Below are 26,744 nucleotides of genomic sequence, written 5' to 3' on the forward strand. Positions count from 1 at the left end.
TATTTTTGAAATGTGTATGTCGCCCTCTTTCTCTAAGTAGGTACATATAAATTGTATAATCGTATTATTTTTCAATTTTATATCCGCCTATGGTATCGACAGGGTGATTATAGTTTATACTCTAACTTATTTAGGACATTACCAAAATCGCACCCTGTGCTGACTCGTACAAAAACGAAACCTTATTTCCTCCTGACCCTGAGTGATCATTAATTGTGATTCTCATTTAAATCCCCTGACATGGCCCCATTTATATAATATGGTTCTGTAAAAAGATATCCTATTTGACTTTGAGTCATCAGCTGCTTCGTAACAAAAATGAGAGTGTATTTTATCACCATCTCGAATTCAAACTATAAAACATGCTACAGTAGGCTATATAAATTATTATTATTATTATGCGCCAGTACTATAATCCATCGATCAGCAATATGATTGCACATTCGAACCTGCTGGAGTCAGTGGAGCAAACTGCTTATCACAACTTCATCCGCTAAGATGAAGATGCAAATTTAGCAAGTATTTTCTCAGTGAACAAATTCGAAACTTACTGATACTGATGATGAGCATCCTTAAAGCATAGACCTACACTAAATCGAGTCTATAATATGAAGACAGATGTCTTGGTGATGACATTATCTAAGATGAAAGAGAGAAAGAGAAAAATATAATGCAAGTTGCAGAGACGTCAAGAGTTTTGTTTATGTTGTTTCAACATCTGCGATATTTAAAGAATGTAGGCCTAAACCAGTCAACATTAGAAAATGTTGTTTTGAAGACAGTAGGCCCGGACTTTTTGTATTAATGAGTTCAAGCAACGTTCAACAAAGTGCAAGTTAATATAAGTTAATAATTCACAATTAGAAAAGTAATGTAACATAAATATTGAATTCCTTTGCCAGAGAGATCTGTGGCCGTATTCACCATTCACACTTGGGCTTAAACACTTTTAAGTTAAAAATATATTTTGAGTTAAGTGAAATACTTAATATTTAAGTGAAATAGCTCACTTTAAAGTGTGATTGGTGAATATGGCCACAGGTTCAGAAATAGTAGGCCAAAACATACCGGTAGTAAGTCTAATTGATAACATCAACGAGACGACCGAAAATATACTTTGTTTATTTTCAAACTTTGAAAATTATCTCTCTATCTATATCGCAATTTAATTAATAATGGGAACAAACTGTCGTTTGTTTTTCAAGTTTAAGGGGGTCTATGAATCATGCCTTATGCTAAAATATTGGTCCTTGTTACAGTAAGCTTGGTTCTCCCAATTGGACGACACAATGTAACTACGTAGCGTAACTCAAAGTGAGTTGACCAATCACAGTCTCGGATGGTCCATCGTGTTATGATTGGTCAAATTATTTGCGTCCCTCTGCGGCGGGTGTGGGAACCAAGTTTTGATAACGTTTTCTGGTACTATACAATGTGTAGAAAACACACTACTTTTCTTTGACGACTCGACATCGATTTAAGTTATTAGGCTACTCTCAAACTCGTAGTGAAGGAAAAGGAAACGAACAAAACGGTTTAATAAGATTATGGCCACCAACGAAATCGGCTGAACGATGTTAAAGGCCTCAGTTTCCACTCAACAAAATCGTGTGGCCGTTAACAACAGATCTACCCCCCTCTCCTTTCATTAAATTGTTAGATCTGATTAACGAACAAAACAACAACAAAATTTCTTTATTCAGTTTTGTATCTTTATTCTGTGATTAACTGCACTATCCTGTATAATGTAACAGCCATTGATTAACATATTTATAAATATTAAGGTTTTTAACTGGCCTTTCACTAAGCTACATAAGAGAAAAACACAAAATAGTTTTTGGTATCTTTCCGATCCTATAACAGTATACTATTTGTTATACTATATGTGTCGTATGAAGAATTATTATTTTAGTGTGCTGAAAAACTGTGTAATGTACTTGTTTGTACATTTTATTTGTATTATTAGCAGTTATTCTGTTGGCCTCATGCACATAACATTCTTCTGGTAAATTAATTCTTTTTGTTTAACTGAATAAATACTTTTAATACACAGTAAATACTTAGATGATACTAAACACAAATAGTATTTATTTCTTTTTCATAAAATTAATAACAAATAAATTCTGGCAGTATTTTCTATCCTTTGTGCATATACCTATAATATATAAATTATTCACTCTATAATACCTTCCTCATACACACTCACTACATATAATTTTGCTGTATAATTAATATACTTAGTATATACCTAAATGTTAAAATTTAATAATGTATTTCTATTAAAATATACATATTTACACACTATTTTAAATTAGCACATGTCTATCAAAGGGTTCAAACATGGAGGTATTTATACCTCCATGGTTCAAATATACTGTAGAAAAAAACAACAAATAAATAAATAAAATATTAAATCATTTACTAAATGCGTGTTGAACAAACCCATGCTTTCTCCACTTAGTTATCAAGTTACATACAGTATGTGATAATTATGTGATGTATCCTAAACCACTGGAATGAATCCAAATTCAGTGTGAAATGTACCTTAATTGGAGTTATTAATAAAGGATAGGATAACTTACAACATTAGAATTTCCTACATGATATATTATGATGATCATTCATTTTATGAACTATATAATTTACAGTTCTTTCTAATCAAAAGTTTCTTATTTTCAAATCTAACACATAAAACTAATCTATAAGGTATTTCTATTTAAAAAAAAATCAAGGACATGTAAATTATGAATAAAATAACTACTGAACCCAGTATTACTGCCTTTAAACTTATGAACCTCTATAAGAATTACACCAAACACAAAGAAATCAGCCATTGTTTCCTCCAACTTGTTAGCTGTGTAGACACGATACAGTAGTGGACTAGTATTAGTATTCCTTTAGTATAGCCTACTGTAGGCTTTTACTATACATTTAACACTAGACCAACATTAAGTCTGAGAAATAAATACCCCTAAAGCACCTACAGTTACACAGAACTAAAATTCTATTTCTTGTCAGAGTTCCAAACAATATTAACATATTGTCTAATAGTATTTATAATTGTTCATTTCCATATTATAATAATTAGTTTAATTCAATTAATAAAGAGAGAGTGTGTTATAAAAAAAACATAGCTACTACAGTACTCTTCGTACAGTACCAGCCTAAATTGCAATCACTACTTTGAAAAGACACCAATTACCAACTTAAACTTTAGGTTTGTTCGCCAGAATTGTGAATCAACGTAAAACTTCTTTTACTAATAAGGTGCCGACATTGCCACCATTAAATCATGGCTAGCACTAAAAAAGATACATACATTCAATACTGTAGTTATATCACATAAATTACTACTTCATAAAAGAACATTAGAATATGGCATCATGTATATTTTCATGCCAGAGACTTCACAGCACCATTAATAAGCAAGATAAAGAAAACAATTCATCATTTTACAATTTATTTATTTTCCATCGTTTATTTAAATAGATCTATCATGCTGTTTGTTCCTTCAATTTGAGTCAAGTCAAGGTGATGATCTTAGTGTTCCTATCAGCTGACTATCTAATAATTCCAATATAAACGTAATTTCTCCATTCATTCAAATCAAGAGTTTTATGTGTTTCACATGTTAGCATTTAGCTGATGAAAAGTAAAGAAGTATCATTTCATAACTTGAGTAAGTAGTTTCAGTAACGCGGTAAACAGTCTGCTAAGATTTCCTTTGTGGAATTTGTTATGTGTTCAGGGAAGCCAATATCAAACGTGATGATTAGATCGCCGCGACGCGTTGGCTGTTTCGGAAATGGCAATCCTTCTCCACTTATGCGTTTCTTTGTAGAAGGTTTGATTACGTCATGGACGGGAACTTGTATCGTCCTACCTTCTATTGTAGGTACTTGTAGTGTTGTACCAACCAATGCCTGAAATATAAATAAATTAGTTAGTTATGAATAAATTAATTGGTAATGAATGTAAATTGTATTCTTAGTAATTTATAAGGGACACCTTCCCATGGGAACGAATGACTGGCAATATAGGTTTTATAACACTAAGGCCAACCCCTACCCCTTTAGTGGACACTTTGATGGGTTCAGAAGGTGTCCCCTGTATGTAGTAATAATGTATTATTTATCCACTCTTGTTTGAAGCAAAACAAAATGATGTAATTGGAGAAACTAAACACTGCAGTATGAACTGAATGAGTGCAAATGTTCTTTTTTCAAATATTTCGCGATAGGACAACCTACCACACAAAAAAAATTATAAATAATTTGTCATAGTTAGGATATCGGTATAATAATAATATTCTTCTCGTTTCTAGACTTTAGCCATGATTTAATAACTCCACTTGTACTGACAACTGCTGAATGTCAAATCAGAGTTTCCTGTTTACTTAATTGCTAATAATTGCTTTGACTTTTTAGAGCCATTCAAACATCCATGGGAAATCAGTTTACAATAAACTTGTCCTAACTATGATGCAGAATGAAAATCAATTACAAAATGAAATACAGTCAACTCTACCAATACCGGACATCCTTGGGCTGGCCCAAAGATGTTTGGGCCTGCCAAAATATCCTTGGGCCGGCCTAAACTTGGATATCCTTTGGCTGGCCCTATACCCGGACGGTCCTGGTACAATACCGGACATCCCTGACATGGACCAAAACATCATGATTTTATTGAATCCATTATATTTAAATTTGGGAACTCCAACCAGTTTTTAGAGTCTAGTAATTTATCGGGTAGTTGACTGGTAAACTTGAAAATAAAATACAGTACAAACTTTGCACCTAAAACACTAAGAATCTTTTTTTGGTGGGTGAAGGGTGGGGAGAGCGAGTGTAAAATTGAGATTTCAAAAGAAAGGTAAATGATGATAAATTATGTTAAAATATTTGGCATTGAATCAAAAAAAGTTAAACAATTATTAAATTAAATTATTTTTTGTTAAAACGAAGAGTTGAATGTTGCCAAAATATAAAAAAAACACCATGTTGATTTAAACAAGCCAAACTTAGTGAGTGGGGACAGCAGGAGGTTGAGCAGCAGGATGCCTACTACAAATTGTCAATTATTTTTAAAACACAAAATGAAACGTTTCATACAATTTTGTATTATTTTTAACTACAAAAATATCCACTTCTGTCCAAAATGAATGTTATTTTGTTTCTGTTTCTATTTTATACTAAATAATTAATACTAGAAACATGCTGTTTTTAACATAACATTGTTTGTATGTAGATGATCATACACTGAACATGTCTACATGATCATGTACTGAACATGATAATGTACTGAACATCTAGATGATCATGTACTGAACATCTAGATGATCATGTACTGAACATGAACATGTAATGAACATGTACACAGTACTGTAGATGATCATGTACTGAACATAAAAATGATATCTCATTAATAATAGTGGCCTGACCAGATAAACATAATACATAGTAATTCAATAGGTTATAGGTAAGCTGTACATAGTTTGTGTCAAATGAACGCAAGCTATTCTTGACAATTATTAATAGCATAGGCAATTCACAGCAGATGCACATTCTCTAGGCATATAATTGTTTATTCACGAGGTTAGCTATTTATAATCTTTCACGAACCATTGAGTCTATGCGGTTACTTTCCTTTTTAAACTTTCAAGTATGGTGAGCAAATTGTATTGTTGTGAATGGCTAGTTGCATGGTGATAAAACAAACAGTTTGTGTAAAGAGTTGTTTTATAAGGAAAAATATTGTCCATAAATAAATTAGTACAGTAGTACAATGTGTCTGAAATAAATTTCATGGATTATTATACAGTATTATTCGGGTTAGTAATATGAGGGTAGATTATAATATTAAAGTAAATTGTGTGGCCAACATGATACTGGGCAGTACAGTAAATAGGCCAGTTGGTCAATGGTACCTTAAGCCAAAATATTGTGTGGTCAGTATGATAACATTAAATACCAGTCAGTAGGCCAGTTGTTAATGGTGGTAACATAAACCAAAAGCATATACTTACATCCCGAAGAGAAACCTTGGCTTTGAATATTAAATTGCTTCCCTCACGAGTAAAAACTGGATGCGGCTTGTCTTTAAGGATAAATACAATGTCTGCTGGTATATTGGATGCCGTTTGGTCCCCTTCTTTTGGGAAGGTTATCCGTGTACCTTCTTTCCAGCCAGGTTTTACTTGAATTTCTAATACTTTATCCTCTATGCGTGTTGTTTTTTTGTCTGAATTTAAAACCTTTCTCGATATTTTCATCTTTTTTGTGCATCCCCTATAAATGTCTTCTAAAGAAACCTTAAGATCATGTTGTATAGCAGAGTCTTGTTGTTTCTTTTTGTGCATTCCGCCGCCACGCATACCCGATTGTCCCATATTACTTCCAAACTGGCCAAAATTCATCCCGCCAAATCCATCTCCCATGTCCATAGGCTCTCCCATATTAAAACTCATTCTTGAGCCAGCCCCATTCTGCCCTCCGCCATGCATAAAGAACATATCAAAGGGAGATTGACCAGGACCAAAAAAACTTTCAAATGTGGCGTTTGGATCGCCGTGATACGACCACGACGTATTCCCGCCACTGTGTCCATTATGCGTGCCATGTTTAAGTCCTTCCTCACCAAACTTATCATAAATATCTCTCCTTTTTTTATCGCTTAGTACTTCATATGCTTCAGATATTTCCTTGAATTTGTCCTCGGCTCCCTTGGATTTGTTCTTATCAGGATGATGTTTCAGAGCCTGCTTCCTATACGCTTTCTTAATCTGATCATCTGTCGCTCCTTTTGTTATCCCCAGAATTTTGTAGTAGTCTTTACCCATAGTTATCTGAGGTTTCCAAAAGAAAGTAAACATTTATTAAATTAATACACTTACTGTACACTTATTATTAATCACCAATGTGAATCATTGATTGTCAGTAGGCCACGGCCACTTAAAAATGTGTCCTGTTTACACTGATGACAGATTTAATCAGTTGGTGGCATTTAAAACTGGTGTTTTTTTTGCTATAAAAAGTGCCGTTTTTTATGCTCAGTTTATATTAAATAAGATTGTGACGTCTTTACTTATTAATCACCATTGTATTTTTCTTAGTACAGTTATGGCTGTCGTTACTTTCTACTAGTACTGCAAACATTGTATAGGCAGACAGATTCATATTGAATAATTTTAATTACTTTTTTTGATTGTCTATTGACAATTGTAAATTTACAAACTATATTTCTCTACTAAATAAATCTATCTAAGCCTAGAGGTAGACGCTAAATAAACAAAGCAACTACAGTAATATGTACATGTGCAGGGAAAAATTTCATTTTAAAATTTTGTTTAGCAATTATTGCTAATCAAACTGATTTTTTAGTCGAGAAACATAGCCTAGTTTTGTATTGTCTTTTTTTGCTACACAATTTTAGAAATGTGTAGCAATAAGGTTATTTTGTATAGCTTTTTGCTATGCTACACTGGCGAAATTATTCCCTGCATGTGTGGTGACTATAAAACAATTTACGTATTTTTTAACAAATTATAGACATCTATCTAGGTCTAGGCCTAGCCTAAAATAGGCCGATGTGAAGAGTACCCTTTAAAGCACTGTATAACCTACCGACCGATCTAAATGTATTGTAATCACAACTCACACTCTCACAGTCTGGTAGAGAGCTTACCTTTTTGCTGGGCCTAATCCGAAATTCTTGTTTACAAAACTTAAGAGAAATATACCAAATGAGTCAACTATCTTTTACTAATTCGTTTACACTATGTTGTAATTCTTAAATGATTTTCAGAACACTTATTTTTAGAAAATAACCAACCAATGACCTATCAAATCAATGGCGAAATGTTTCTCGACGAGTCGAGTGACGTTGGTGTGGTGGTGGGCGGTGTCTCTCTCCTCGATGTGTCTAGATAATTCGAAAAACGCCACCATACTTCTAGAATATTCTGTGAGTCATCTACTTAAACTATTACAGTAGTAACTTTTAGAGCAGACAGACATGTTATATTTTTTAGTAAGAGCATGGACCTATAAATTAGACTAATTTATAGGTCCATGGTAAGAGTAAGACCCTGTTGAACCCACAAATAAAAACACACATCACTCACAAAAATGTGAGGACTGACCACAAATGTGAAAACAAATAACCCACAAACAGCCCCAAGAGCATAAAAAAAAAATTATAATCAAATTTGTGCTTAAATCCAATCAAGGCAATCTTACATCAGGGGATGATGCTAAGCTCCGGAGATTACCTGTGGCTGCAACACCATCAGTCCACACCCACGACTAAACACTGTGTCGCATAGAATTTGGTATTTGTCGCAGCCAGATATAAGATCAAAGAACTGTTACAAGTTTCTTGGCAAGGCGAGCTCAGTGTGATAATCGTTCTCACATGGGGGATGATATTTTTTATAATTTTATTACGTTTGTGGGTGATTGTCACATTTTTGCAGTAGGTGGTTATTTTCATAATAAGATGTTGGTGATGCTTTTCACATATTGTGGTTGTTTAGACATTTTTGGTTGCTGTCGTGTTTTCACAAATCATGGTAGAAAGCATTTAAGTGTAGGCCTACCATATCAAGGATCGGAGTTAAAATCAATAGTGAAGTGTCCACAGTATATATATAACAATGCTATACTAAAATTAATTTATTACAATCAATTCTGTAAAATAATTCATACAATCAAATATAGGCCTAATGAGTTATAAGAGTACAGAAAAACATCACTTGTTTTTAACCACCACATAGTAATAATATATGTTTAAATAATTTCATAAGGCCTCACCCAGAAAAAAATGTGGAAATAATTTGATCATCAAATGCAATTTTAATATTAAAGTTGATTCAAGTATGGCAAACCCAAAATGTCAAATTCTGAGTACTTTACACATTATATTTACAGATGACTGTCTATGTTCCATAACCATGATCATTTGAAGTTCATAGCATAATTCAAGATATTGTATACACACATTTTTGTACATAGTCAAGACATGTACATATTGCATGTCTATAATAGCATGTGATGTTAAACAGTACTTCACAATTTGGCAAATTAATTCATTTAAAGATGTTAGCAAGTTTTAAAAAAGTATAAAATAAATCCCCATCCCTTTAATATATGGGCATATCAATATATTGTTAAAAAAGAAACACAATACGATTCAATAATCGTGTATTAGTAAACAATCCTATTACACATATATAATTTGCAGTATATAACTGAATACTATAATACAAGAAATTGCATTTTCAAAAAATGGTACAAAAGAAATTGCAAAAAATACATTACACACAGCGTATTAATGTACAACACCACATCCTACAGAAAATTCCTGGTATGGAAACATATTGACCTACCATGTCAATAATGTCAAAGTTCGTTCTTATCCATAATTACTAAGTTGTAATTAAATTGATTTACATATTATTATGGTTCACTATTTGTTGACAGACAGTACATTTCCATTATACTGTAGTTAAAAGTAAATCAAATAAAAAATTACAGTATACTGTACCATTATATTGTACTGGTACATGTATATTAAATAATACCTGTGTTTTATGGAAAACAAACAGTATAAAGTACTGTTACAGTATATTGATGGTATAAATACAATACTATACTTAGTATAGGACTAAGAACAATCATGACAGTACTCAAAGAGTGAAGTTTGACTGGAGATGGGTAAAGATGATGAAAGGACGGGAAAAGGAGTGAGGAAAAGACATTGAGTGAAAGGACAGCGAGAGAAAAGAGAATGAGATTGAGGAAAGAGACAGTGTTGGAAAAGACAGTGAGGGGGAGTGGTGAAATAAAGGGGAGTGAGGGAAAGACATTGAGGGAAAGGACAATGAAAGAAAAGAGAATGAGATTGAAGAGACAGTGTTGGAAAAGACAGTGAGGGGGGGGGGGGTGAAATAAAGGGGAGTGAGGGGAAATAGAGTGAGAAGACCTATTAACAGTAACTTTATGTCTAATTTTCAAATTCAATGAAATAAAATAAAGTTCAATATTGAAGAAAATATCATTTGAATGATTATTATATGCTTTGTGTTACTACTGTACATAACCTGTAAAGTTTACTGTATATATTGTATGTTAAACAAAATCAAAGCGATTACTGTAATTTATTTTACATTAAGTTCTAAAAAAAAAAAAATACTTTGAATACTAATTAGGAAATTTTATAAAACCTGCCCCTTTTATATAAAATCAGTAAATACCTAAAATTACAAAAAAACTGAGAAATAATTCACACATAGAATTTAAATATGACAATATAAAACATTACAGTACAAATATTTAAAATAATTTACCCATCCAATTTATACGAAAAGTGGAATTCAAACATTTCAGGCTACTGTATTTAAAATATACCTCAACAATTATAAGCCAAACTATATTGAAAACCATGCAGCTCTCAATTGTTGATAAAAAAGTGGAATTATTTTTTTCGAAATATCAGGCACCACAGTATTTAAAATATAATCATCCACCTTGACAATATAAAAAAAACTATTATTGAAAATCTATGTACTCTAATAGTTTATAAATATATAAATTTATCTAACAAAAGTATTTCATAAAATGGTATATAGAATGTTTTGGGGGTTTTCATTAAATCTGAGTATTACTTTCATTCGTTCTGGAAGTGTTTTTATTATATACAAAAATACATAATTATAACTATCAACACTTTACAAGCAATTGTTAAAATTTATCAATTGTTATAAAAAATGTATAAAACAAAATATCTATATATGTTAATTCCAATTTACAATGACAAGCGATAACAATAAGTGGAAAAGCTGATAGCTTGTCCCACGTAGAAACCGTATTCATCCTGCGCGGCAGGTTTGTGTAAATAGACTCTATATTTTTGTTTTCCCCTTTACTGTTGCCGATCGTCTGTGTTAATTTCTCAATAGAACACTTGTTAATCATATTATAAATGAACTGTACAGACTTTATTAATTATAATTTACAAAATAAATGGTTAATAAGATTATTAAGTTCTCACACAGTTACGCAGATTAATTATTGATTGTATTGTCCCCTGGCGACACCCTGTTTACCCTTAATACCATTGTGATATGAACGTGTGATATGTTTTGGCACTCAGCCGACCCCTGTTCAGAAGACACCATATTAAGGAGATACTTTGTTGGCACCTGACAAGGTGTTTTCCTAATAGCGGTTCTTCTGTAGTTCATAAACATGCAGTTTTCCCACTACATTATAATATGAGCGTTTACTAAGGATTTGGTTTTGAACAGTGATTGTAAAATTGGTACTTGAGATTTAGATGTTTCATTCTGTTCATTTTTGTAGTTTTTAAATATTTTTTTGGCAGAGCTGAGCTGATTTTTAAAGTAGCGCTCAATCGAAAATGTTTGGTTACAATTTCCTCTTATTTGAGAGTAACTTGAAAATCGAATTTATTTGGGATTTTATTGCTTGTTTGTATCATTTAAAATAACCATAAATGCTCAAAATTAAATGAAATCAACAACTTGGTCTTTGTGTCCATTAAAGATGAGTTGGTCATAGCAGTTATTCAATTTATCTCATTTTCAATGTGCCTTGTTTTAACTTGCGCAGAATATCAGTCATTGTCTCTCCAATCTTGGTAAATGTGATTCGATCATGTGCTCTATATAAAAAAAAGAGAGAAAGTTTTAATATTTATGTTCATTAAGGTAAATTTTCAGAGACAAATGGTAGCGGTATCACGAATATAGTATTTATGTTATTCCTTATGACCATTTACACACAACGTGGAGCAGACGGGCGGTTTTCGCTCAGGATAGATACAGATTGCGGCTTACCATTACCGCTCATCTGTGTAAATTGGGTTTTAGTAATTTCCACAAGACGAGACAATTAAAAATGGGATAATAATAATAATAATAGTCTGTTCTTATATAGCGCATATAAGCAGGCTCTCAATGCGCTTTACATCAAAAATAAAAGCAGGAAATGTTATGGTATGGTTGAGATTTCAATAATGTACAAACATATTAAAATGAAAAACTCAGCAAAAATTTGTAGAACAGAGACTGTGCTATTAAATTTGTCGGTCTATATTGAAGATGAACATAATAATTATAATTAATCACCATTTGTGATGTCACCACTATACTTATTTTAATGAAAATCAATAGGCATGTTGGTATAGCTATACTATTGTCAAAATAAAATTTAGGGCGATAACTTGAAAATTGTGGACATTAATATCATGCAAACAAACAAACTTACAGAAACTAAAGCTCTGTCTATACTATCAAACTTTATGTGATAAAAAATGTGATGTGCCCATATATGGACATGATGATGTCATATCACTACCATATTTAAGCATATCACTACCATATTTCACATCACACTTTTTTTGTCAAACTAGTTTGATAATGTAGACAGAGCTATACTGTACAAAGCAAATAATACATAAACCACCGAAAATGTATAAACTATTAATTGTACATACTCGTATTCCCAACAACTTAACATCAATTGGTAAACGTCTTCAGGACACGCCTCAGGACAGTCTAATCGTTTTTGAGCTTCAATCATATTTAATATTTCCTGACCTTTCATATTCTATTAAAAAAAACCCATACATTACAATTACATTATTTATACGCAAGTATGTTAACATCCAAGCCACTACTAGGAGACAACGCAAGGATGCAAGTATGTTAACATCCAAGCCACTACTAGGAGACAACGCAAGGATGCAAGTATGTTAACATCCAAGCCACTACTAGGAGACAACGCAAGGATGCAAGTATGTTAACATCCAAGCCACTACTAGGAGACAACGCAAGGATGCAAGTATGTTAACATCCAAGCCACTACTAGGAGACAACGCAAGGATGCAAGTATGTTAACATCCAAGCTACTACTAGGAGACAACGCAAGGATGCAAGTGCACCAAATTTGACCAATCCTCATCAGTTTTCAGTAAATATTACAATGACAATTTCTGATGCAAATGCTTAAATTGTTAGTTGAGTTTTCAATATAATCATTATTGTATCTTGAACTATGACTATGTAAATTTTCTACAAAAGATGGTATAAAGTATATCTGTAATACAATGATATAATAAAAGATATACAAAAAAAGAATTCAATTGATATACCACATCCAATGAAAGGCTTGGAGTTTTACTCACAGCGTATGGCTTCTTTCCGTATGACATTGCTTCCCATAATGTGACTCCGTAACTCCAAATATCACTCTTGCTGCTAAATTTAAACTTGTAGATACACTCTGGGGCGTACCATTTCAGAGGCCAACGACCTGCTTGTTCAGCCTTTAAAAAATAGCAAATTGTGAATATTTACACATTTACAGTAACGCCACATCCAAGCACAGTGGACTTAGCTATCCCATTATTTCACCTTCTGTAGGGAACCCATATATCATCCAGCTGCCACTAAACATTACACGCTTAGACGAACTATTACACGACGGTAGCCCCCTACTCTAAAAGATGCACTGGGTTCTTTAAAGTGCACACAAACAAGCCAGTGTACAATAGACCTCCAGTTTTAAATCCTATATCTAGAACTATGGTGGCTAGAACCTGTAACGATTTTATGGCTATGCTTTGCTGCGCATCTCTGGCTTATCTGCTTAGCCACTTGACTTTTATTGTACTACTGATATTGACTGGAAGTTAATTAAATACACTATTCATTAGTTGATTAAGAACGACTACATACCACATAATAGTTATTATCCTTTCCAACTAATGCTTTTGACATTCCAAAGTCACTAATTTTGGCAAATGTTTCTGTGACCAGCAATACATTCCTGGCAGCAAGATCTCTATGTACAAACTGCCTACTCTCAAGGTATTCCATGCCTTGAGCTACTTGTAACATTAGTTCTAGAATGTTGTGGATTGTCATCATCCTTAAAAAAATGGGAAAAAAAGTCTATTAAATTTCATCCCAGATGATATCATCTTGTCATTGGCTGGAATGGATCTGAGATCACCACACTTACAGGCCAACTCAGACAGCGTCATACCACGAGTCATCTAGTCGGGAGAAAATAAAACAGGTTTAATCCCCATACTCTTTCTGAAAGTTGCACTGGGTTCTTTAAAGTGCACATGAACCAGTTTATCCAAGAAGACTTGTTCTACCACCAGAACTATCGCCGAGAAGAGCCTTGAATCTGAGTAGCACCCTGTCTAAAAGCTCTGTCTACACTATCAAACTTTATGTGACAAAAAAATGTGATGTGCCCATATATGGACATGATGATGTCATATCACTACCATACTTGTGCATATCACACTTTGATAGTGTTGACAGAGCTTTAACCACTCAGCCACTTGATATGCCAACTTACTGGTGTTTCTTAAGATACTTGTGAAGCGGTCCAAGCTCGGCTAACTCAAGAACAAGCATCATGGGATCATTATCGCTCTTGCAAACACCAATCATTCGTACAATGTGTTGGTGATCCAAATCGGCCATCAAGTCTGCTTCTCGTACAATCTCCGACTACAAAATTAATATTTTACAATATGAATAAATATAGATCCTCGAGTCTAGTGGTATTCATGAGCAAAACTAAAGCTCTTTCTACACTATCAAACTTTATGTGAAAAAAAAAAAATTGTGATGTGCCATGGACACAATGATGTCATATCGGTACCATATTTGGGCATATCACTACCATAATTGGGCACATCACACATTTTTTGTCAAACTAGTTTGATAGTGTAGACAGAGCTTAACACATATGTAATGTTGGAATGGCCAATGATGATTGTATTAATATTTAAAGTGGTTTTATTATATTGGTATTCATTTATTATTGTTATTATTACAAAGTTTTACTTTATATTGTATATTCAGGCACTCAGGTCAAACTTCTTAAACACGAGTAGTGAGAAATATATCAAGTTTCAATACAAACAAACATGTGATCTACTTAATAAATGTCATATTGCATACTTGAAACAACTAGGAGAACCTCTTTATGGTATATATACTTTTTGATGCACTAAGCCAAAAAATGTCCCAGCGAGGTCATTATGAATTCACTAATTAAATGATGCACCTCCATTGAACGGAAAACTCCGAGTCAAAATAATGTTTTTAATAACAGAGTACTTACAGCGCCGTTTTGAATCACTTGAGAATCTTTTAAAGTTTTCACCGCTACAAACACATCCTGCTTATCAGCCATACGGTAAATCCCTTTCAGTACGGAACCAAAATTACCTTTTCCTAAACATAACAAAAACAATTAAAATAGTATTATTATTATTATCATGAAAATACAACTACAGTTCAACTAATTAAATTATTAATACTACATCTGTTTTAGTAAATTTTAATATTTGGACAATAAATATTTAGATTTTGGTATAATAAAGATAAATAAACAAAATTATTCTTTTGTTTTAATAATGTTCAGTGAATGGATAAAATGGAAGCAATCATTTAATTGTGATTACAGTAAAACCTCTGTTTTACATCCTGATTACTTCCCTGGATTTTACGTACGCTTAAAATGACCGATGATATAATCATTTTTAGTAATTAAATACATAAATTGTGTGTTACTTTCTTATATAGAGGGCACAATTTAACAACAACAAACCACAAAGCAATGGCTGATGTGATATAAGTCACACACGTGCATTTCCCCTACACAGCGGCAACTGTTTTTATTGATAGAAAATGCAAGAACATTATTTTTTATATTTATAACACTATATTCAAACATCGCGCAGGCTGTGCAAACACAACAGCCTTTTTAGCTACGATTAAAGATAGTGCAGTAGTCTTTGCTACGATTTAGGGGTCAATTTAAGGTCAATCTGGATTTTACGAATTCCATATTTTATGTCTTTCGGTCTTGTACCATACATAAAATAAAGGGATATATTTTAAGCATTTAAAAAATACAAGCAATTCACATAAAATCCTTAGAGATTTCAAATTAATTACCAAATCCGATACGAATATAGCTTTAATATTTGCAGAGAGGATATGGTTTGTTTTATAAAGGAAGTCTTAAACTCAAAAAAACAAATTTACTATAATGGCAATCCTTGCTCATCTAGCTATTACAGAATAAAATCAAAACAGGTTAAAATACCGAGAGGGTCCATTAGAGTTAGGTCAGCCGGATTCAGACTCTTGGTTTTCTTTGTTTTTGCAACGTGATCATATATTTTCTCTTGATCATTTGGAATGCCAAACTGTCGTTTATCTACCACATTACGCTGAGCGAAAGAGGCACCTGAAAATGAAAAATATAAATTATAGCAAACATGTACAGATAATAGGGAGCTTACAATTTTATAACAACCAGAAAACAATTAAAAACATTTCATTTTATTTATGATGATTTATCCATCGTAAATCATTGACGAAAGCTAGGCCGGAAGCTAGGCCATTAAAAAAGGCAGTGCTCCAATATTGGATGTGTAGTAGAACAGTTAAACAGCGCGCACACTACAGCTCAAAACTATACCAGTCAACTACCTCACATGGCAAAAATTATCAAAATGTTTACAAAAAATGAACATGCATTAGATATCACTTTTCCGTGATGTGTAATTAACCAATTAAATGGCAAGAATACAAGCAAGTGTGTTATAATACATTTTCATTTTTTACATGATTGAAATTAAGTACAGAAGGTCATTGATAAGAGAAAGCATTGTTTACCTCTGTGAGAATTATTTAGCGGTGGTACGGGTGGAAGACCTCTATCAGAACGAAAAGACTCTTGGATTGGCTAAAATTAAAATAATGCAATTATGTCACGATAGTTATATCATCATTTTGAGGATTATCATACATAATCATACAAACAATTCTGAAAACAGTAAATTTTGTTTTGTAACTCTCATGGGACAAGTAAACAAAGTCCACCTCATTATTTTTAGTATTAAGTTAAAAAAATAATAAGTAGGTGATTGATGATTGAAATTAACGCCAACTACATATTATGTACTGATATATACAGTACTAGTAATAATACAATGAATGTTTAGAGTTGAATGGGAAAAATTCATGAATTGACCAACTGACTGTTCAATGAGACAGGGTTGAATGAACATTTAACTTACTCTGGTTGTATTCGGTACTGGTGGTGGTTCTCTAGGAGGTAAAAAGATGTCCACGGCAGAACCTGGTCTGTTGGAGGTTGGAGATTGAGGTGATGGTCCACCAACAGGAGCTGTAATGACAAATGGACCAACAAAAATTAAATATAAGATAAAATAATAATGTAACTTTAAATAGTAAACAATAAACATTATATAAGGTGATTTAGAGACTTCAAATACTAAACGATAAAAAAAATCTGTAAATAATAGATCAATCAAATTCTCAGTTTATGCTGTTCAGTTCAATTGACATTGGCTGCAAAATTAAAGGTAACCATACAGTATGTACTAGTCAAGTACAAAAAAACACACATTATATTATCTTCAGCGATTTTAAGGAACTGAAAGACCATAAACCACAAGTAGTGATTACGCCACACAACACAGTTAATTACTAAGCACAAGAATACAGTACATGACCATATACTGGATTCTTGTATACCGTACTTGTAAACGTGACAGTCAAGTTTATCATATCTAATCTTTTTTTTAATATAGTATACACATAAAATCTGAAGCCGAATTACTAAAAAAATGACAATGTTGTCGGTATCAGTGGCTGGATCTCAATTGAGTTACAACTATAAATAAGCAAAACAGCTATTAAACAGAACGATGAAGTAAAACAGCCAAAAGAAATTGCCGAACTTTCGGGCAACACTTCTTCAGAGGCCTTCTTCTACGTACTGTATATAAACAATGATAAATTAGATATTAGATCAATAGATTGACTAAAGCTCTGTCTACACTGTCAAAATAGTTTAAAAAAAAAGTGTGATGTACCCAAATATGGTAGTGACATGACCAAATATGGTAGTGATATGACATCAAATGTCCATGTCCCATAAACATTGATAGTGTAGACAGAGCTAGTTTGACTGAGTTTTACCTGATTTTCTGTTAGCATTAGCATTCTGTTCGGAGCATGCTAGAGTTAAACAGCAAAGTAGGCCATCTTTTTTTAGTATGTAATGATCAATCATCTGTAATTCAAACATAATTTGTAAAACTATAAAATACATCTGTGAACATCTTTACATCCTTCTTTCGGGTCGCAGATAGCTTTTTGAAAATGTACCTGTCTTTAAGACTAGCAGTGTAGAATAGTCAATGACATGATAACCATTATCAAAATTTGTATTACATTTTATTGGATAATTTCAATTAAATATTGTAGAACTAAGTATGAAATTAGAATACAATTTTATTATATTATTTTTTCAATAAAAATCAGCATTTTTATAATTACTAAACTGCACTATACGCGATTATTCTACGCAAGTTCATAGGAAGTGACAACATTATAAACTCGTTGGTGGTTGACAAAACCCTAAAGGCGTGTGTAATTGTGACACCGGTTAACCGAATCTCGTCATTTCATAATTAATAAAAAACGCATGTTAATATGAATGACCATACATGGATATACAGATTAGATAGAGATGGTTAATATACAATTTTCAGATTCACTGGTTTTTAAGCTCTGTCTACACTATCAAACAATAAAATGTGATATGTCCATAAATGGACATGATGATGTCATATCACTACCATATTTGGGCACATCACACATACATATTTGGTCAAACTAGTTTGATAGTGTAGACAGAACTTAACATAAACTGTGTGTTTTATAAATTATTTCTTTACCTGCATTAGGCTCTGAAACTTTGGCCCATCTTTGATAGACAAGTCTCCCGTGTGGTTTTTATCTATTTTATAATGATATACAATTCCTCCATAAAATAACGATAATGCAAAAGTACCTTCTTCATTGCGTTCACGAACACTGGAAAAAAAAACTTTGTTACAGTAAATAAGTATACACAAAATGATTGTGGAAAAAGTTTCTTAAAACATCATCCACTTCAATGAATCACATACTTGATGTATTGGCTCTACACTACTGTATTAGTTGTACTAGTTTGACAAAAAAAGTGTGATTGCCCAAATATGATAGTGATATGCCTAAATATGGTAGTGATATGACATCATCATATATGGGCACATCACATTTTTTTGTCACATAAAATTTGATAGTGTAGACAGAGCATTTTAAGGATATTAAGATCTCTCCTCATACAGTCTTTGTACACACTTGTTCATCTACATGGTGCAAGCAGATAGGTGCTCATAATCAGAATGTATGTAGCTTTTAATACAATATTACAGTTAATAGTAACACGTCAATATAATGAATACGATGTGGATGAAGTAGTGTTCTTTTGTGGTAAATGTATTGGTAACTTCCTGCATGAATATATTATCATTATTCACCGCATCCTTATAGTATGTTTTACACCAAAAAAAACCCCACAAGTTGTTTTTCATAGTAGTATAGTGTTTGTGGAAGTACTGTACTGATACAGTAACAATACCACAAGTTGCTTTTAGTCGCGTGCAACGCGACTCTACAGCTCACTATGTCGGTCGGTTGGTCGGTAAACACTAGCTGGAGCACGCGACTGCAGGCATGTATATGGCCTTGTTCATAGTAGTGTAGTGTTTGTGGAAGTACTGTACTGATACAATACCATGGTTGGTAGAATCAAAGATTCCTAGCTACAAAATACACCTCCGTATTGGCCTACAGGATACACTTCAACCTACCCATTGTAACTATAGATAACACAGTTCCATAGAAACTACAATACTTAACATGTTCACTACCAACTGGTTCTATCCAGTGTTTCTCTTATCAAGCACAATTTATAGTTACAACATTTTTAAATTGGATTCTCTATCCCCATAGTGATGTAGAGGATGTTATAAAAATGTACAATATTTCCAATTTCTTTTAGTTAGTGACATACATGTAGCGTTGTGGCGGGAAATATTTAAACCAGATCAATACAATTACTACAGCCGTAGCCACTAGTACTGTTGGTAAGGTTTGAACCTGTAAACTTTTTAACATAGGTCTTTGATGACCATGTTGTAAAAATGATGGTTCCCATTTTGAGAGAACCGAACCGCTTTATTTCCTGTGGCTACGGCACTGATGCATGGTTCATGTGCAACATTATTTATTCATGAGTATACTGTAGTAATCATGAGATCAAATTGTGAAAATCAAACTCACAGATAAGAGCCATCCTTAGGGCGGGATCGCATGATACGTTTCTCCGCATCTTCCCTTGATAGTTTGCTGTGAAACCAACTTTGTTTGGTGTGTAGAACAGTGTCAATTGCACGCCGAAGCTGGCTTTGAGTTTTATCATTTAATGTTTTAGTAATCACCGCAGACTGCAAAGCAGAAAATAAATGTGTATAAATGCTTTTAGTAGTAATAATGAATTTTTATAATATTTTTATCGTATAAAACTACAGTTGATATAGTTATTCAACAAAAATGTATACTTTTGTACAACTAGCCTTCCAGAGAGAGACAACAGTTTGAGACACAAACACTGTGAGACTTTAAGAGAAAGGATTTACCCAATATTATTATCTATATTTTACACACAGTAAAAAAAAAAAAAAGCGCTATATTTAAAACATGGGATCCATAAAATCCTTTGTCCTCTCAACACATAGTTTCTATTGCTTTGTTATATCTTCTTAATAATGTAAGTTTAGAAATGTACAAACTTAAATAAAACACAACATTCTACAGTATGTATCAAGTTACAGTCTGCAGTAAATTTTTACAAACTCTAAAATCTGGGGATTGTAAAACTGGGTATGTACTGTAAAATGTATATGTACTGTATAAACTTACACCAATGCCCATAGCCTCCCCAACTCGTTTGATTTGCTCATCAAGTTCCGTATGCGTCATTTGTTCAAACGCTCGTGGTTGTTCGCCAGGTTTTAGCATCACAGGTACGGTTAGTTTACATAACAATCCGTCAGCATTTCCTTTATAGTGCTGCACAAGTTCAATCGGACCAGGAAATTTTCTGCCATCTCGAATGGCAACGGTATTGTCATATTGCCTATCAATGGCATAATGGTATATACCAACCCCATGAAACAAAGATAAAACGTAGTTGCCACCCTTCTGCAAACTCTCCCGTAAGAGAAAGCATCCGTTGGAACACTTCACTTCTCTCATCCGCTCCTCGGCTTGTTCCCTCGTAATGCGGCCAAAAAAGTAACGCTCTTCCAGAGGGTCTCTTGCGTTGTTTCTATTCATGATGAATATTTATCAAAATATAATATTTTAGTAAATAGTGTTTACTTCAACCAGTTAGTCAACCAGTCTGCTTAATTCTGTGCTTACAATTCAATCAATTGTTCGGGGCACTGAGTGCTTTTAATTTGCATCTAAACTCCATCCACTACAGTATGTTAATTATTCCATTATCTTCCTATATTCCATCTGCTTAATTTTATACACAACATCTGTAAAGAAGGTAAAAATCATTTATAAATACCTCTTAAAAGGAATTATATTTATTTTTATTCATAAATTTAAAAACAATAAGATCCATTATCTTTTGTCCAGAAATGTAATTTTTAATTCCGACACATGATTCACTCTCTCGATCAAAACGTTAATGTTACCATGAGAATCACAGTGCAAAGCCTGGATTGGTCAGCCATCTAGTAACGTTTAAATTTAACATACAAAGATACAAATAATGTATTAACTAGCTGTCAAGTGTCAGGCTGTTTAGATTCATGTCAGGCCTTCGTGTTTTGAAAAATGCAGTTGTGATAGAAATTGCACTCCTCGTATTCAGGTGTGTGCTTGTACCTTGATGTGCTGATGATGTGCTAAAACTCTAAATTTAAGTTGAAAGAGAGGGTGGGGGGAGAGGGGGTTAGGGTTGTTTATGTGTTGCACTCTTCAAAAGACAAGGCATGTCCTGTGTAGAATTGTACAATAGATTGTCAAACAACAAATGACAATTGACATGAAGTTAGTATGATTTCCAAATTTGGGTTAAAAGCATTAGAAGCATTTCAATCTACAGTACTACAGTATTTGAAAACTTTTGGGCACAATGTTTTTTAGAACTGTGCACTAGAATATGTGTTTTTGGCTATTAGTATCATACTATTATTTAATTGCATATAAAATAATAAATATAATTCTTTGAAATAAAAATTACTTAATTCAACGGTATTAGTTTTCATTGTTCTATTTAAACAACAGGTCAAGTTAAATATATTTCAAGGAAATACTGATGGATACTTTAGGGTATTTACAACGACAGAAAAGCAGATGTTCTGTCCCAACACAATAGAATCTAATTAGTCATAAAAAGTGGTGATGTAAATGGGACTTTAAAGTGTACCTCAGCAGACAATTACAAACATTCTTCTGTCAAATATCATCATATATATCATCAGTTAAAAGTACCATTACTAATAATTGTCACAAGCATGGTGGTGCCTCTCTTAAAATGTGGAAATATAATATGTCATATAGTCTATAAAAAAATCAATTGTAAAAGTATTAAGATAAACTGTCTTTTTTGATTTTTAAAACCTAGACATTTGACAGCACTTCAAGGGGTAACTATTGATATGCTAATTAAGTGTTGAGGGATATGAATGTGGATATTGATTGTTAATTTGTTTTAGTGGAGGGTGTTACTATCTAAGTGTTACTCTATCTAAGTGTTACTCTATCTAAGTGTTACTCTATCTAAGTGTAACTCTATCTAAGTGTTACTCTATCTAAGTGTTACTCTATCTAAGTGTTACTCTATCTAAGTGTTACTCTATCTAAGTGTTACTCTATCTAAGTGTTACTCTATCTAAGTGTTACTCTATCTAAGTGTTACTCTATCTGTTTTATTTAGTTTATTTTGTAGTTGTTTGTTTCTATATTGAGAATATTACTATGTGTAATTATCATTATCATTATTATTATTATACTACAGTTCAGAGGATACCACCACTATTTAAGGGAACAATTTCCTGTGAAATGATTAAGGACAAAATGTGGTAGAATACGACGGCCAAATGAGACATTTTTTTGGTTCTGAATGTGTTCTTCTACTGTAGTTATTATAATTTCTATTTTCTTAGAACTGGTTTGCACTACAATATTACATACATACAAAATTGCATATAATAATTCTTTGAAATAGTCAACCTAAATATGTGGGTGTCTACAAATTAAGGCTATTCTACCACACTTCCTTGAACACATCATCTTAAATAAATTTTGTTTATTTTAAAAGTACTGTACTACACTGTGTTGCTAATTAAATACACATGTGTTGAAACTTGCTTAGTTAATAATAATAATAATAATATTTATTCGGCAAAAGTTCATAAAGTACATTTTACAATTCATCTTGCCAGGAGCAAGTAATAGGCATGAGCCCAAACAGAAAACTGCTCTTACTCCATCATTACTTATAAAATACAAAAATAACAAAACTAAGTAGCACAAATTAAGTCAAAATAAAACAAAACAAAACAAAGTTATAATGAGATACACCAATTAAAAATAAGCTGCATTGAATAAACAATATAAACAATTACAGTACAACTTAATATTTTGAGATCAAATGTTTGATGAGTTGGGCTTTAAAGTCTGAAATTGTAGCACATTGTTTAATTTCATTGGGAAGTTGCTCCCATAATCTAGGGAAAATAACAAACGAAGAATTTAAAAATGTATTCGTCTTTGCCTTCCAATGTATTAACCGCCCTTCACACCTCTCACTTGATCTCACAAACTCATTAAAGGATGATGGACAGAGGCCATGCATTATTTTAAAACCTAATGTGAGTCTATACACTTTAAATATATCTTCAATACTTAAAATAGTTAGGGTCTTTAACCTATATAAATATGAAGTGTCCCAATTTCCTTCTTTTCTGTACATAATTATTCTAGTGGCCTTTCTCTGAACCCTTTCAAGTCTATACATATGAGATATTTCAGTAGGTGCCCACATACAACAACAGTAAGTCACAACAGTTATATATATACAGTAGTTGGTTACAAAAATGATTGAACATGGTTACATACAGTATTAACTTTTTGTTAATTATCGGACACATTAGTGTTTTTTACATTTAATAGAATATGGAGCATATCAGCAGCAAAGGAAATACAACTTCCATGCCCACGGGGTCCATCTGCCCACGGGGTCTATCTGCCCACGGGGTCCATCTGCCCACGGGGTCCATCTGCACTGAATAATCAGTAAAACATGATGACATATTTTCATAAATTTTTGTAGTTGACAGATTTAAAAATATTCTGTGTGAATTAGCATTTAAATTAATATTGCAAGAATGCATGTTTCTAAACGTATTTAATTTATTATCATATTTTCAAATTTATTTTACTACAGTATTTTGTTGAAATAGCACTGAGCCAAAAGTAAAAATATATCTTAACAGTTTTATTTTTGGAAACTAAATATTTCCTTTACTTTATGGACTTGTCAATTGTATGACCCACTATACAACCCTCAGGAGAGGTGGGTCATGGGTGGTGCCTCAATTACAAATAATTATTGATGCATAGGTGCATCAAAAAACCTAAATGCTACATCACATCAATAAACAATGGTGTGTCAATGTCCGTCACTTTACCACCCACCATATCATGAACAACATGGTAATTGTTCTTCAAAATGGGTGCGTCATGGTTACCTAAATGCAAGACTTTTTTATGCAAGGGTGCGTCATGGTATTCATAAGGTATGACGCACATCGGACAAATGACGCACCTCTCCCACTGGTGGTCGTATATTAGATAATACATTTGACAAGTGCATTAGGACATCGGACAAATGACGCACCTCTCCCACTGGTGGTCGTATATTAGATAATACGTTTGACAAGTGCATTAGGACATCGGACAAATGACGCACCTCTCCCACTGGTGGTCGTATGTTAGATAATACATTTGACAGGTGCATTAGGACATGATGTCGAACAAATGACGCACCTCTCCCACTGGTGGTCGTATGTTAGATAATACATTTGACAAGTGCATTAGGACATCGGACAAATGACGCACCTCTCCCACTGGTGGTCGTATGTTAGATAATACATTTGACAAGTGCATTAGGACATCGGACAAATGACGCACCTCTCCCACTGGTGGTCGTATGTTAGATAATACATTTGACAAGTGCATTCGGACATGATGTCGGACAAATGACGCACCTCTCCCACTGGTGGTCGTATGTTAGATAATACATTTGACAAGTGCATTAGGACATCGGACAAATGACGCACCTCTCCCACTGGTGGTCGTATGTTAGATAATACATTTGACAAGTGCATTCGGACATGGTGTCGGACAAATGACGCACCTCTCCCACTGGTGGTCGTATATTAGATAATACATTTGACAGGTGCATTAGGACATGATGTCATGATGATGATGATGTCATGATGATGGTGATGATGATGATGTCATGATGACATGATGTCGAACAAATGTTCATGTAGAATATATGTTTACATGTCAACATTCTTTTCCTTTAAGAATTTATATTTTAAATATTTATGAGAATTCTTTTATGATGCACGATTTGAACCGAGTCATTTCGAATTGCATGCAAAATTACTGGGGGCCAGTGGACAGATGAAATCGGTCGCGTTCGAACAATTTGGTAGTGTTTTTTAAATCGTCGGTCACTATAAATCGTTCTTGATACTGATAGTTTTTACACTTAATATTAAGGCAAGGCTTCATAAGTTCAACAAAAACTTATAATTTTTCTTGCGAATAAGTACGTTCTTTTAGTTAGTGGCGTTCATAAAAATATACAGCAGTACTTATTTTTTTTTGGGACCAATAATATAAAAACTGTAGTATTATTATGAAATGTATGCTTCTCAAGTTAGTTAGCCAAACTAGAACTTGACTATATACTGGCTGGCATAGACAGCCAGGGTAAGTCGGTCGCCATGATGATGCAGGTAGGCCTACTACTACTAGGCTAGGACAGTAATAGTAGGCCTCTAGGCTAGTACTACCGGTAGTCTCTACTCGAGTCTTGTACTACATGCCACTTATTCCTAAAAGAAAGCTAATGTTAATAAAATAGGGAAGCACTAGCCTAGTGACTAGGGCTAGAGCCTATACAGTTGGTAGATAGAGATGCTAGTCCTACTAATTTATAGGCCTAGCCTAGCTAGCTAGGCCTATTTATTTATTATAGATAGGCCTAGCCTAGCTAGGGCTAGGCCAAGAAAAAGTCCCGTCCCATCCGTCCACACACACGCACTCACTCAGCACACTGACCTTTTATTTCCTGGCCTCATTTAAACAGAGCAACATGTTCCTTCCTCCATTTAAAGTGTATTGTTTATCAAATCTGACCTTAAAATATAGTATTCATGGAATCATAGAAAATAGAACTAAACGGAGGCCGTGTCGTCGAACACAGTGCACAGTACGGGCCCCACAGCAGTGTGTCGAACACACAAACAACACGGAAGTAAAATAATAAATACTAGCCTTCTGCTCTCTACGTCACGTGGACGCCAAGAGGAAGTAGAGAGTCTAAGCCAAAAGAGTTGCAAATAATAACCGTCCAGAGGGCCCACTCTACTGGTGTAGACCAGAGCCATATATATAATAATTTATTTGGAAAACGCTTTTTGAACAGCGGCACACATAATAATGGTGC

General features: G+C 33.3%; 2 protein-coding genes across 2 annotated transcripts; both read right to left on the reverse strand.

Moving 5' to 3' along the window:
• Window positions 1-1,678: 1,678 nt before the first annotated feature.
• Window positions 1,679-8,542, reverse strand: LOC140052300 (dnaJ homolog subfamily B member 1-like). The gene is made up of 3 exons (XM_072097793.1): window positions 7,684-8,542; window positions 6,026-6,844; window positions 1,679-3,923 (listed from the first exon to the last, which is right to left on the reverse strand). The coding sequence occupies exons 2-3, from the start codon at window positions 6,836-6,838 to the stop codon at window positions 3,690-3,692; spliced, it is 1,047 nt and encodes a 348-aa protein (XP_071953894.1). The 5' UTR covers window positions 6,839-6,844; window positions 7,684-8,542; the 3' UTR covers window positions 1,679-3,689.
• Window positions 8,543-8,646: 104 nt separating this feature from the next.
• On the reverse strand, window positions 8,647-26,517 carry LOC140052291 (tyrosine-protein kinase SYK-like). The gene is made up of 14 exons (XM_072097778.1): window positions 26,357-26,517; window positions 20,900-21,525; window positions 20,261-20,424; window positions 18,829-18,967; window positions 18,068-18,161; window positions 17,140-17,249; window positions 16,736-16,805; window positions 16,161-16,304; window positions 15,171-15,283; window positions 14,397-14,551; window positions 13,760-13,952; window positions 13,207-13,347; window positions 12,517-12,629; window positions 8,647-11,682 (listed from the first exon to the last, which is right to left on the reverse strand). The coding sequence occupies exons 2-14, from the start codon at window positions 21,314-21,316 to the stop codon at window positions 11,592-11,594; spliced, it is 1,944 nt and encodes a 647-aa protein (XP_071953879.1). The 5' UTR covers window positions 21,317-21,525; window positions 26,357-26,517; the 3' UTR covers window positions 8,647-11,591.
• Window positions 26,518-26,744: the final 227 nt, after the last annotated feature.

The sequence above is a fragment of the Antedon mediterranea genome, chromosome 6 (assembly GCF_964355755.1).
Source record: "Antedon mediterranea chromosome 6, ecAntMedi1.1, whole genome shotgun sequence".
Classification (NCBI taxonomy): domain Eukaryota; kingdom Metazoa; phylum Echinodermata; class Crinoidea; order Comatulida; family Antedonidae; genus Antedon; species Antedon mediterranea.